Genomic DNA, 14,377 nt, shown 5'->3' with positions numbered 1-14,377 from the left:
AATTTGGTTTCTTCTCAGGATATAGATTGACTGTGAGATTGCCCTCTGGGGTTGGGAGCAGATCTCGGGAGGCTACCATTTCGGCTGACCAGGACTAGTTTTAGGTATCTGGGAATACGGGTGGCACATGATTGGGCCTCGTTGCATATGTTGAACCTGGCCAGTCTGGTAGAGGGGATGAAGGCGGACGAAGAGGTGGAATGCTCTCCCATTGTCTTTGGAGGGGAGGGTGCAGACGGTTAAGATAAACATTCTTCTGAGGTTCTTGTTCCTGTTTCGATGTCTCCCAGTGTTTCTTCACAAGTCTTTTTTTAGTCGGGTCAACAACTTAATTTTGACTTTTTTGTTTGGGCTGGTTTGAAGGGCTTTGTTACCGAGACATAGGCAGTCCGTGGTGGGGGGGTTGTACTACTACTGGGCAGCAGCAAACACTGAGTAAGTAAAAGGGGGATTTAGGGAGTGTCAGTTTGGGGACGGAAGGAGGAGGCTTCTTGTACATGTTTGAGGGCACTTGTTACTGCTCCGCTCCCATTCCCTTTGGCTAGATTCTCTTTGAGCCCAGTGGTAATAGCCTTTCCAAGAATATGGAATCAATTCAGACAGCACTTTAAATTAGTTGCTACTGGCGCCATCTGTGGGAACCATAGGTTTCTTCCGGCTGGGATGGAGTCGCCGTATAAGATCTGGAAGACGGAGGGGATTGAGAAGCTTAGTCACTTGTTCATGGAGGATAGGCTTGCTGAGCTGAAGGAGTTAGTGGCCAAGTTTCAATTCCCGAGAGGCAATGATTTTGGGTATTTATAGGTGTGAAACTTTGTTTGTAAGGAGCTCTCTTCATTTCCTGAGTTGTTGGTGCCTTCACTTTTGGACAAGGTGTTTGGTGTCTCTTGACGAGATCGGGGAATGGAAGATATCAGATATATATGAATCATAGAACCATAGAATTTACAGTGCAGAACGAGGTCATATGGCTCATGAAATCTGCACTGGCCCTTGGAAAGAGCACCCTACTTAATCCCACGCCTCCACCCTTTCCCCACAACCCTATCTAACCTTTTGGACACTAAGGGACAATTTATCACAGCCATTCCAACTAACCTGCACATCTTTGGACTGTGGGAAGAAACCGGAGTACCCGGAGTAAATCCACGCAGACACGGGGAGAACGTATTAACTCCACGCAGGCAGTTACCCGAGGCCGGAATTGAACTCTGGTCCCTGGAGCTGTGATGCAACAATACTAACCACTGTGCCACCGTGCCACCCCATGGGCAGATGGTAACAATAGAGAAGGCACTGGAGGAAGTAAAGGGGAAATGGGAAGATGAGTTGGCTTTGGTTTTGTATGGGGGGGGGGGGGGGGTGTGGGGTGAGGCTCTGCATAAGGTTAACTACATCTCCCTGTGAGTGAGGTTATGTTTAATACAGTTAAAATGGTGCATAAGGCACTCTTGACCAGGGCACATATGAGTGGATTATTCCTGGGTGTAGAGGATAGATGTGAGCGTTGTTCAAGAGGACCGGCGAAACACTCGCACATGTTTTGGTCTTGTCCTAAAGCTGGTTAAGTTCTGGGTTTCCTTCTTTGAAACATGGGAGTAGAGTGGATCCATGCCCAATGGTGCGATCTTTTGGAGTGTCGATCTACCGGGGCTGCAAGAGGAGAGGAAGGTTGATGTCTTGACCTTCGCTTCTCTAATAGCCCGGAGGTGAGTCTTGATTGAATGGAGGGCATTGGCACCGCCTAAGGGGACTGGGGATTTGTTAGAATTCCTGCATTTGGAAAAAATTAAGTGTGTCATTCGGGGATCAGAGGATGGATTTTACTCTAGATGGATGCCGTTCATGACCTTCTTTAAGAAGCTGGTTGTTGTCAGCAGAGAGGGGTGGTTACATAGGGGTTGGGGAGGAGGGGCTGGGGTGGAGTGGGTTCTGGGTTATTCCGGGTTAGGTTGGGCTGTATTGGGATATTTTTAAAGAAGTTGTATAAATTTGTTATGTATGTTATAATTGAAAATTTTTTTCTGAATAAAAATGTTAACGATCTCTTGGGGAAGAATGACCATAATATAATAATGTTCTTCATTAGCATGGAGAGTGATATAGTCAAATTCAAAATGGGGCCCTGAATCTAAATAAAGAGAACTATGAGGGTAAGTTGTGCAAATTGGCAAGGACAGATTGAGGAACCTTAGTAAAGGGGTGAATGATGAATAGACAATGATTCATATTTAAAGAAAGTATGCATGAATTACAACAATTATTCATTCCTGTCTGGCAATGAGGTAGTTGAGACTATCACTGTCTTTGTTACTGAATGACCCACTCAAGTTGGGAAATACATTTAGATTGTCTTGGGTGCTGCTTGGCCCCCGGGTTATCTGTATAGTCTGCCTAGTGACACTATGGGAACCAAGTCTCCCATTGACTTTGCTTAAGTGTAATATCCTGCACAGGACCTACGGGATAGGAATGCTTGTCTTCCCCATGCTCCTTGTGGAGTACGAGCTCCCCTGCTAGGGGTGGAGTATTATATGTATATATTATTTATATATAATTGCCTTCTTTAAAGATGTGTGTATTTTTGAACTTTCTTTATTTTCTGAGCCAATTAGATTAATCATATGTACCACAGTGATCATTGCTTTATGCTCAAAACCAGAATGTTAATGTTGCTACACCATTTCATTGTGGGAGGCTGTGAGAACAGTGGATGGCGAGAGACCTGTATTGTCTCTTTTCAGGAAGGCTCACCACATCTTGTTTCAATCAGGCTCTTGACAGGCCAGCAGCGCGCCTATTCCCGAGTCAAGGACACTGGGGATGGTTGGGGGCGAGGAGGGATCCAGCGGAAGTCTAAAGTTGCATTGAATTACAACACAACTGGGTAGGCGGTGGTTAGTGCTGGTATGACACCCAACCAAGGCCTAGGATTAGCGCTGGATCCCAGGCTGGTGGAGTGATGGCAGGAGTGGCGTTGTGAGGTGGGCCTTGCAGGGAAGTGTAATTGGCAGCAAGGAAAGAAAGGGGTAGTTGTCAGTGGGTACCCTTCTCCCATCCTGATGCCAGTCCCATTGATCAGAGACCCCTAGGATCCCACAATAACAACCCCACATGTCCTGCCAACAAACTCACCACAGGGAGAGCACAAGATTCTGCCCTCAGTTGCTCTAGCTGAGGAATATTGAGTTAAACGTAGCTGACCTAGTGAAATTAGTTGACAATGCAGGCCAAAAATGAATGACTCAGCAGGGCACCTTGCACAATATTTTCCCCTTGTGGCAGCAGGGGACTCCGTTGTCTATAATTGCATGCGTGTATGCTTGTGTGCCTGTGTGTTTGTGTTTGCACGTTTGTGTTCTCTGTCGTGTTATTCACCCTGGGGTAACACGGACTGCAACACAATGCAGTTAAATGATCAAGCATACTTTTTTAAAATTTTTATTCAAAAAAATATACTTAATTCATAATATTTATCATAAGCATTACAGAGCATTTCAAATTGCCTTGACTGTACATTTCCGTCAGAGCTACACGTTGCCTTGACTTTCTTCCATTCAATTTTGATATTATTATACACATATCACTCTTTACATTACAATTCCTTCTTAAATATTTACATTGTCATGTTAGTTTTATACATTGGAGTGTTGGTGGCCCAGACCGAGGGGGGTTTACACTGTTACCCGCCTCTCGGTGTACATTTGCTGTAAAGACCTTACACAGTGGTCTTTCCCCATTGCGCCTTGGCGGCAGCTTCCCCAAGCTTGAGTGCGTCCCTCAGCACGTAGTCCTGGACCTTGGAATGTGCCAGTCTGCAACACTCGGTCGAGGACAATTCTTTGCACTGGAAGATCAGCAAGTTTCGGGCAGACCAAAGAGCGTCTTTTACCGAGTTGATGACCCTCCAGCAGCAGTTGATATTTGTCTCGGTGTGTGTCCCTGGAAACAGTCCGCAGAGCACAGAGTCCTGTGTCACAGATCTGTTCGGGATAAACCTTGACAAATAACACTGCATCTCTCTCCAGACCTTCTTTGCAAAGGCACATTCCACAAGGAGGTGTGTGACCGTCTCATTTCCCCCACAGCCACTCCGAGGGCAGCGTGCATTGGCGCAGAGCCTTCGGGTGTGCATGAAGAATCTGACAGGGAGGGCCCTTCTCGCCACCAGCCAAGCTAGGTCTTGGTGCTTGTTTGAAAGTTCTGGTGATGAGGCGTTCTGCCAGATGACTCTGGCAGTCTGCTCAGGGAACCATCCAACGTCCTCCACGGTCTCCTTTTCCCTGAGGGCCTCGAGGACATTACGTGCTGACCACTGCTTCATTGCCTTGTGGTCAAAGGTGTTTTTCTTCAAAAACTTTTCCACGGAGGACAGGTGGTACGGTACGGTCCAACTACTTGGAGCGTTCCGCAGCAATGAGGCCAGGCCCATCCTTCGTAACACCGGGGACAGGTAGAACATCAGTATGTAGTGACACTTGGTGTTTGCATACTGGGGGTCCACGCACAGCTTGATGCAGCTGGACACAAAGGTGGCCAACAGGATGAGGGAGGTGTTGGGTACGTTTCGCCCTCCCTTCTCCAGAGGTTTGTACATGGTGTCCCTTCGGACACGGTCCATCTTGGATCTCCAGATGAATTTGAAGATGGCTCGGGTGACTGCTGCGGCGTAGGGTCGGGTTATGGGCCAGACCTTCGCCATGTGCAGTAGCACCGAGAGTACCTCACACCTGATGACCAGGGTTTTGCCCGCAATGGAGAGGGAGCGTTGCTCCCACCAGCCCAGTTTCTGCCTTGCCTTTGCTATGCGCTCCTCCCAGGTTTTGGTGCACGCCCCAGTAGCTCCGAACCATATCCCCAGCATACACCAAACGTAGACGTTGGTTCAATAAGATTTATTGAACTTCAGAAACGAAGCACACAGTTGCCTGTAGGTTGACTCTCTACTCCTCTAAGTAAACTAACATTAACTATCTAGACTAGGCTAGCTCTGATCCTCGTGTAGAAGGTGCTAACTGATATATACACCCTGACTGTCACTGCAGTTGTCACCAGTGGAAAGAGGCAGAGTGCTGATGCCTCGTATGTTTTATAGTTGGAAGCCCCCCTCTGGTGTTCTGTCTGGTGATTGGTCGTGCTCTGTTCTGTATGTTGATTGGCTCACCTGGGTGTCTGTCACTGCCTGCTTTTCCCTCATGATGTGCATGGGTGCATATTATGACATCCCCGTTTTAAAAAATATTTGTCGGCTGCTTAGAGCATATGCGACATATTTACAAAAGTAACTATATACTGCAATTGGTGAGTGAATGGAATGTACATGTAAGGTGTCCAGCGTGCAGAAACATAATATATATATACACAAAGGAACAAATTATACGTCCAGTCATTGGGACTGTCGTCGGAATCTTGTGGACCGCCTGAGAGGTGGAGGCGGGGATGATGGTGTCGTGACAGGTTGGCATGCAGCCAGATTGGGGCCTCGCGGAGCTGTCCGGATAAGGCAGAACGACATCTGGGAACGCGAGATCCGGTGGTGGGTGTGCAGACAAGTTTGCGTAGTGCCATTCTGTTGCCCCTGACAATAGATCCATCAGCCATGCGAACCACAAACGACGTGGGAGCAGCCTGTCGAACTACAACAGCTGGAGCTGACCAACCTCCACCAGGCAACTTGATGCGAACAGCGTCCTTCGGAGAGAGCACGGGCAGATCAGTAGCATGAGCATCATATGTAAGCTTTTGACGGGTTTTGATCTGCTGCATCTTTTGCAGCACTGGAAGGTGATCCAGGTCAGGTACATGAATGGCCGGAACAGTCGTCGCAGGTTACGATTCATAAGGAGCTGTGCCGGAGACATACCGTTGGACAGAGAGATTGCGCTGTACGCCAGAAGAGCAAGATTAAAGCCCGAAGCTGAGCCCGCAGCCTTACAGAGCATCTGCTTCACGATGTGGACCCCTTTTTCGACCTTCCCATTAGATTGCGGGTAATGCGGGCTCGAGGTGATGCGTTGGAAGTGGTATTGCTTTGCGAAGTTGGACCATTCTTGACTATAGAATCAGGGACCGTTGTCGTTCATAACCGTGAGCGGGATTCCATGCCTGGCAAATGCCTCCTTGCAGGCCTTTATGACAGTCCTGGATGTTAGGTCAGACAGTTTCACTACCTCTGGGTAACTGGAGAAGTAATCAATTATCAGGACGTAGTCACGCACGTTGGGGTGAAAAAGGTCAACGCCGACCTTAGATCACGGAGAGGTCATGATCTTGTGCTGCTCGAGCGTTTCTTTGGGCTGAGCAGGCTGGAAGTGCTGGCAGGTCGCGCGATTGAAGACAATGTTTGATATATCCTCATTGATGCTGGGCCAATAAACAGCCTGCCGGGCCCTGCACCCTGCACTTCTCAATACCGAGGTGACCCTCGTGTATCTGCGTGAGCACCAAGCTCTGGAGGCTGCGCGGAATGACTATGCGATCCAATTTCAGGAGGATCCCCTCAACAACAGTTAGGTCATCCTTTACATTATAGTATTGGGGGCATTGCCCTTTCTGCCAGCCATTCGTGAGGTGACATATGACCCGCTGCAGAAGACGGTCCTTGACGGTCTCTTCTCGAATGATGACGAGTCGTTCGTCGGATGTCGGGAGGGTGCTGGCACACAGTTGTACCCTCAATGTCGTGTATGAAGTCTACCTGCTCACATGGCGAGGTGATGGCACACGACAGGGCATCCGCGATGATTAGCTCCTTTCCAGGTGTGTAAACCAGTTCAAAATCATACCTGCGGAGTTGAAGGAGAATGCGCTGGGGCCTGGGTGTCATGTCATTCAAGTCCTTGTGTATAATGTGCATTAGGGGGTCTGTGGTCCATCTCTACTGCAAAGGTCGGGAGACCATAGACATAATCGTGGAATTTCACGATGCAAGTGAGAAGGCCCAGGCATTCTTTCTCTATTTGAGCATATCGCTGCTCAGTGGGGGTCATGGCCCTTGACGCGTAGGCCACTGGAGCCCAGGGCGAGGTGTTGTCCTTCTGGAGGAGCACCACCCCAATGCCGCCTGGCTGGCATCTGTGGAGATTTTAGTCTCCCTCGCTGGGTCAAAAAAAGCAAGAACAGGAGCGGTGGTTAGATTCGCTTTCAGCTCAAGCCACTCTGCTTGATGTGCAGGTAGCCACCGGAAAGTTGTGGACTTCTTCACCAGGTGCCTGAGGGCCATAGTGTTTGACGCGAGGTTGGGAATGAACTTCCCCCCCAAAATTTACCATCCCCAGGAAGCGGAGGACCGCCTTCTTGTCCTCTGGGATTTTCATTGTGTTGATGGGCTCGACTTTGTCCAAGTCTGGTTGCACGTCCTGCTGGGAGATCTGATCACCCAGAAACTTAATTGACGACATGCCAAAGGCGCATTTGGTTTTATTTAATTTCAGGCCGTTGGCATGTATGCGACTGAAGGCTTGTTGCAGACGAGAAATGTTCCTCCGGGGTCGTAGACCATATGATAACATCATCAATATAAACCCGCACACCATCAATGCCCTCTAGCATTTGCTCCATTATTCAATGAAAGATTTTGGAGGCCAAAACAATACCAAACGGCATGCGGTTGTAGCAATATTTTCCGAAGGGTGTATTAAACGTGCAGAGCTTCCTGCTGGACTCGTCCAGTTGTATCTGCCAGAAGCCACGCGATCTTTGTAAAGAATTTGGCATGTGCCATCTTACTCGACAGCTCCTCCCGCTTCAGGATCGGGTCGTGTTCCCTCATAATGTTGCAGTTCAGATCCTTAGGATCAATACAAATGTGCAGTTCTCCAGAGGGCTTCTTGACACAGACCATCCAGCTGACCCAGTCAGTTGGTTCCGTCACCTTGGATATTATTCCCTGATCTTGGAGCTCCTGCAGCTGCGCCTTTAGACGGTCTTTTCGGGGCGTTGGCACCCGGCGTGGCGCATGGATGCCAGGCGTGGCATCAGGCCTGGGCAGAATTTTACAGCTGCAGGGCAGCGTACCCATCTCACTGAACACATCCGGGTATTGCAATAGTAGCTCCTCAATGTCGGCCTGAAGAGTGCTGTTGGCAGAGGACATGGCATGTACACGTTGGACGAGATGGAGTAGCTTGCATGCATGGGCACCAAGCAGAGAAGCATTGCCGGGCTTGATGATCTCAAACTGCAAAGTGGCCTTGCTGGCCTTGTTGGATACATGCAAGTGACAGGACCCTAACGCAGTGATGGCATTTCCATTGTAGGCGAGCAACTGGCAGGCCGGCGGAAGAATTGTTGGCTGCCTTTGGATACGAGCAAGATCTGCTTGGGATATTAGATTGGCTGAAGCACCGGTGTCCAGCTTAAACCGGATGCTACAATCGTTGACTTGTACTGTGGCACGCCACTCGTCCGCATAATCCACATTAAGGATGGGTGTGTGTGTTGCTGCATGCGAGGAGGCCTTGTCATGCATGGTGATGATGCCCACTCGATATGGGGACTCCGGGCAGTCGTCCTCTGGATCCGTGACTGGATCAGTTTCCAAATCCAGCAGCCCTTGCTGCACACTTCAAACGCGTCTGCGTTGGAACTGGGATCGTTATCCCCTTATCGGAGGTGCAGACCTGCACAAAGCCGGATAATGGCCAAGCTTCTTGGAGTTGAGACATTGCCTGCCTCTTGCAGGGCATTGCCGCTTTAAATGGGCGGTGCTGCACGGGGCACGTTGTCACGTCGACGTCGTGATGCTCGATGCGTTGTCGCACATGCGCAGTGCGGTCAGCGGCCACTCGCACCTGCGCAGTGTAGTCTTCGGCCACTTCGTTCTCCCGACTGTGGTGCACATGCGTGGGACCCCTGGAAAAGTGTGTGAAATGGCCGCCTTCATTGATGCTCAGGCGCCGCGTTCGGGCGATGGCCTGTACACTCTCAACCTCGTGGGAGGCAAGTTGGTCCTGCTCTGCCGACTTAAGGCGGGAATAGCGACTTTTTGCCTGTTCGTGGACTTTGCACGTCTCGATGGCCACTGGCAGGGTCATAGTTTTTATTTTTAGGAGCTGCTCCTGCAGGGCGTCGGAGTGGACGCCAAACACGAACTGATCCCTGATGAGGGAGTCAGCGGTGTCGCCGTAGTTGCAGTATTGCGCTAGAATGCGAAGATGAGTGAGAAAAGACTGGAAAGGCTAATCCTTACCCTGAAGGCGCTGCTGAAAGACATAACGCTCAAAGCCTTCGTTCGTCTCGACCTCACAGTCACTGTCGAATTTGGCTAAGACGGTCTGGAACTTGGTCTTGTCCTCACCGTCGGGAAAAGTGAGCAAATTGAAGATTTGGATGGCCTGGTCCCTCGCAGTCGACAGTAGCAGTGCAATTTTTCGGGTATCGGACACACTTTCGAGGCCCAAGTTCTCGAGGTATAGACTGAATTTCTGCTTGAAGACCCACAAACTAGCGCCAAGGTTCCCAGAGATCCGGAGCTGTGGAGATGCCTGGATCTTTTCCATGCCGCTGGAAGGCAGTTGCTGGACGTCAGTGAAATTCCGAAGGTAAATTACATAGAAGCAGTAGCGACACCTGGTATCATGTCGTGTTATTCACTGGAGTAACACTGACTGCAACACGATGCAGTTAAATGATCAAGCATATACCAAACGTAGGCGTTGGTTCAATAAGATTTATTGAACTTCTGAAACGAAGCACACAGCTGCCTGTGGGTTGACTCTTTACTCCTCTAAGTAAACTAACATTAACTGTCTATATCAGGCTAGCTCTGATTCATGTGTAGAAGGTGTTGAATGATTTGTACACTCTGACTGTCACTACAGTTGTCACCAGTGGAAAGAGGCGGAGTGCTGATGCCTCGTGTGTTTTATAGTTGGAAGCCCCCCTCCTGGTGTTCTGTCTGGTGATTGGTCGTGTTCTGTTCTGTATGTTGATTGGCTCACCTGGATGTCTGTCACTGACTGCCTTTACCTCATGATGTGCATGGATGCATATTATGATATTCTCTTTACTTAAACCTTTCAGGATGCTATCTTTGTGTTCCACTCTGGTAGTCGGTTTTAGTAAAATTTGGTTAAATAAAAGAATATTAGATTTAATTATTTTATTTTTATTTTAAAAATAAATTTAGAGTACCCAATTCATTTTTTCCAATTAAGGGGCAATTTAGCGTGTTCAATCCACCTACCTTGCACATCTTTGGGTTGTGGGGGGCGAAACTCCCGCAAACATGGGGAGAATGTGCAAACTCCACACGGACAGTGACCCAGAGCCGGGATCGAACCTGGGACCTCGGCGCCGTGAGACTGCAGTGCTGCCACTGGGCCACCGTGCTGCCCTTAGATTTAATTATTAACATTTTGGGAGTTGATCAGCTTTGGCAAATTGCTGCAGTGTTGCTGTAGAAAGGATACATTGCAAGGAACATTGATGGTGTAGGGTGTGGATGTTGAGGTTAGTGGATGAGGTGCGAATAGAGGGGACTGCATGGTCCTTTTGAGTTTCTTGAACTGCACTCACCCAGGGAAAAACAAAGTGTATGCATGTGTGTGTGTCATTGTAAAGTAGAATGAGAGTCATATGCTGCACAAGGTAGGTCCCTAATTTCATAGCGTATTAGTCCACACCTAATAGATGGTTTCCTTGTTTTAATCAGTGTGAAAACCTAAGATGGTGTTTTCCAGCCTTTCCTGTCAATGGTTTCCACTGCTCTCACTGAAGTCAACTCTGCCATGTGTTTCCTGGCTGCAGAATGGGGGAGCCCATGCAAATTTCCATAACTTTGGCGGGATATGAAGAAGGGGGGGGGGGGGGGGTGTGGTTGCTCAATAATTCCAACCCTAGAGGTATTGGACTCTGAAAGGCTTTATCAAATGTGGGAGAAATGAATGAAATGAAGACATGCTGAAGCCTTTGAATGTTTCAAGTATTTAATGATTTACTCCAGCAAACAATTTACAACTAATTAAGCTGGAAGTAAGGTGAGCAAGTGGGTCATATAAATTGCATATTTGTGGAATTCACTGACTTTCCGAATGGATGTTCCATCTTTTTATGTTGTAAATGATGTTGGCAAATGTAACCAATCTGCTTTGGTGTTGAGTTATTATTTTTATAAATGCATATAATTACATGTATGTAGGTAGAGACCATTACTGATGCCCTTAATGATGTGAGCACATGGTTATTGTGGTGGGTTGGAAGGTTTTAGATAAACTTCACCCATGGATTAACTATTATTGTACCATCACCTGACCTGATGCCCAGATTATTCAATGGCTGTTTTTTGCTTTTGGAATAACTCCAGAGTGGAGAATTCCAATAACAACTTTAGGTAATATTGGTCCTGAAATCATATCACAAAATAGTATCATAAAAACATTTTCTGTTTATTTTAAATTCCTCTTCTTTCTGGACTTGTTTACCTAACATAATGGAGAGAGGACTTTCAGATGAAATACAAACAATATTTGTATGATTGTTTGTGTGTGGTATAATTTTGAAGCACTTGTATAAATAATTTCTTTCAGAAATTTGTAAATTGTGTGGTTAAGATGACGTTGAAGCAAGATTTGGCTGCTGTAATGTTTTGAATTGGTTTGATATTAAATGCTCTTGTGTGCTTAAGTGGCATATCTTTGCTTTGATAAATCATTTTGTTCTATTAAGTTTTTGTATATGTTTATTTACTTGTAGTGTTCTACAGTGTACTGAAAATGTTCTTGCCGGCGACACTGCTCGAAGCCATCAGTGTTCTGTTTGTAACATCTCCTTCAGCTCTGAGTCAAGGTTTTGTATTGAACCACATTTGCCCGTTTTGTAACCCATTTGACCTTTTTGTTTTTTTACGACGTCTTGATTTCCAACCTTGGCTGCTTGCATGCAAATTAAAACCCAAATACGAAAGTAACACTGCCTTGCTTCTTCCCTACTCTGGTTGGGCAAAGCATGATGGAAGTCAGAGACTGCTTTGTAGCATGTATTAACCTGGTCTGCATGCAATAGAAAGATGCTACGTTCTTATCACATTGTGGTTCTTACCAACTCTCTACCAGTTTTGAGCAGCATAAGGAAGCCTGCAAAGGCGATGCCAGGTTTGTTTGCAAGGCTGATAGCTGTGGGAAAAGATTCAAGAGCAAAGATGCCTTAAAGAAGCATAAGGAGAATGTACACACAGGTAAGAGCACTGATCAAAGGAGAGAACGATCTAAACTCTCTGCCTTGAGGAAATATTAACAGATTAGAGTATATACAAAGATGTGCAGCTTGATTTGAGATTTTTGCTTATCCTTATAAAGCAGTACATTATAATTACTTGATTCTAGTTTATGTTCAAGTATTAAATCTGACAACATAGTTTTTTAATTGTGACTCAAACTCCTATGCACTGCTGGATGTAGAGAAGTATGTCATTCATCCTGGGATGTTTTTGTTGCATTAGAAGCACTGGCGCTAACGGATTTGCTCTGTTTATTTTCAGGGTAAGTTTCAGAGTAGTGGCAGTGCTATGACAAATGTATGTGTACACAAGGCAACCTCCTGCTGATTACCACCTGCCACCCTCCCCCAGCTGATGAATGAGTGTTCCTCCATGTGAAAGAAACACTGAGGGTGAAAAGGGCACAAACTGAACTCTGGGTGGCAGACTTCAATATCCATCAGTTAGAGTCATTCATTGCACCACTGCAGAATGAGCTGGCTGGTTCCTAGCAGCTAAACTGGTTCTGCAGCAGATAGCAAGATAATCAGTATGAGGGAAAACGTGACTTGATCTTCAACCGTACCAATTCACCTGTCTTAGATAAATCTGTCTATGACAGTAGATAAGAGTGACCACAGCATAATCCTGGAGACAGAACCTCATCTTCAGACTGTGCTGTGTGACACTTTCACTGTATTAAATGAGAGAGATTCAGAATGGATCTAGCAGCTTAATACTGGGCATCCATGATACATTGTGGGTTATCAGCTCGAAAGAATGACATTTTGCCATCATCTATCATCTCATTTCCTGTTGCAAGACTTGGACTACGTTAAGGTTTGGGCTGATAAGTGTCAAGTAACATTCACGCCACACAAGTGCCAGGCAGTGACTGTCTCCAAATTGGCTCACCTCCTCATCAAAGCCTAAACACCATCTACAAGACACCAATGTGATGGAATACTCTTCACTTGCCTGAATGATTGCAGCTCTAAAAACTCATTAAGCTTGATTTTAAAATCCAGGAAGAACAACCCATTTTATTAGTACCCACTCTACCACTGGGATATCATGTCCAAAATGTGTACCACCTGCAAGCTACACTGTGGCAAATCACCAAGGCTTTTTCGACAGCGCCAGTCAAACTCATGACATCTGCCACCTATAAGGAGAAGAGCAGGAAGTACTTGATAACGGCATCATCTGCAGGTTCCCCTCCAAGTCACACCTGGAAATCTATCACTGTTGCTTTACCATTGATGGAATCCTGGAACTCCCCATATAACAGTACTGTTCACTGCTGTTACTGCACACCTTCACCACACACACTGCATCAGGTCAAGTTAGTGGGCGGGATTCTCCGATTCCCCAGCCAAGTGTTTCTCCGTGGTGGGCCATTCGCTGGTGGCGGGATTCTACCTTCCCGCCACTTGGCCATGGGATTTTCCATGTAACCACTCAATGCTGCCAGGAATCCCACGGCTGTGCATGCGCTGCTGGCGGAAAAATGAATTGCAACGATTGGAGAATCCTAGCCAGTATCTCACCACCACGTTCTCAGGGATAAGAAATAAATGGTGGCCTTTCTGACAATGTTTACATCCTGTGAATAAATATGAAAATGATTAGCAGGTTTCCTGTGGGTCATTGGAAATTTTCATGTCTTTTCCAAGTTTTCAAAGAAGTCTAAAGGCATGAGATTCTACAAACTCAGGACAGCAATTGGACTTTTCTGACTTTGGGCAGAATTTCAATCTTTTGCAATGTTTTTTCCAGAATCCACTTTCCCCTCTTTATAATCTTTGTTTGCTTTGTATGTCCAGAATCCAGTTCAGGTTTCCTCCTCCTGATCCTGCCTATTGCTGCTATTAATTGGCTGTTTTGGAGACTCAGATCAACAACCATCATTGGCCGAGGAACCTGTCAATCAGGATGGTCTGCAGTTTAAATTGGCTGCTTTGGATGCTGCCAACATAGTAGCAGTAATTGGCCCAGTGGTGTGCGCCAGATTCTTCAGTCCTTCTTGCTTATCTGATGTGTGGAAAGATGTGTTTGTTGCTATCAGTTGCAGATGTTTGTTGTGAAGGTAGAGGATTCGATGGATACTTTTTTTTCCCCCCAGAGCTGGAGAGAGGTAAATAAGGTAAGGTAGAGCAGGAACAAGCACTCGGCGGAGGA

The 14,377-nt window shown here is 46.8% G+C and overlaps 1 protein-coding gene across 4 annotated transcripts in view; it reads left to right on the top strand.

Moving 5' to 3' along the window:
* prdm5 (PR domain containing 5) overlaps positions 1-14,377 on the top strand; it is a 581,469-nt gene that overhangs the window by 156,021 nt on the left and 411,071 nt on the right. For all 4 annotated transcript variants that reach the window (XM_072496197.1, XM_072496195.1, XM_072496194.1 and 1 more), the window contains 2 exons: positions 11,695-11,787; positions 12,054-12,175. In XM_072496197.1, coding sequence (XP_072352298.1) covers positions 11,695-11,787; positions 12,054-12,175 — 215 coding nt within the window. The remainder of the gene's footprint in view (positions 1-11,694; positions 11,788-12,053; positions 12,176-14,377) is intronic.

The sequence above is a fragment of the Scyliorhinus torazame genome, chromosome 3 (assembly GCF_047496885.1).
Source record: "Scyliorhinus torazame isolate Kashiwa2021f chromosome 3, sScyTor2.1, whole genome shotgun sequence".
Classification (NCBI taxonomy): Eukaryota; Metazoa; Chordata; class Chondrichthyes; order Carcharhiniformes; family Scyliorhinidae; genus Scyliorhinus; species Scyliorhinus torazame.
Note: the sequence above shows the minus strand (reverse complement) of the source record. Positions and strands in the feature narration are given on the sequence as shown.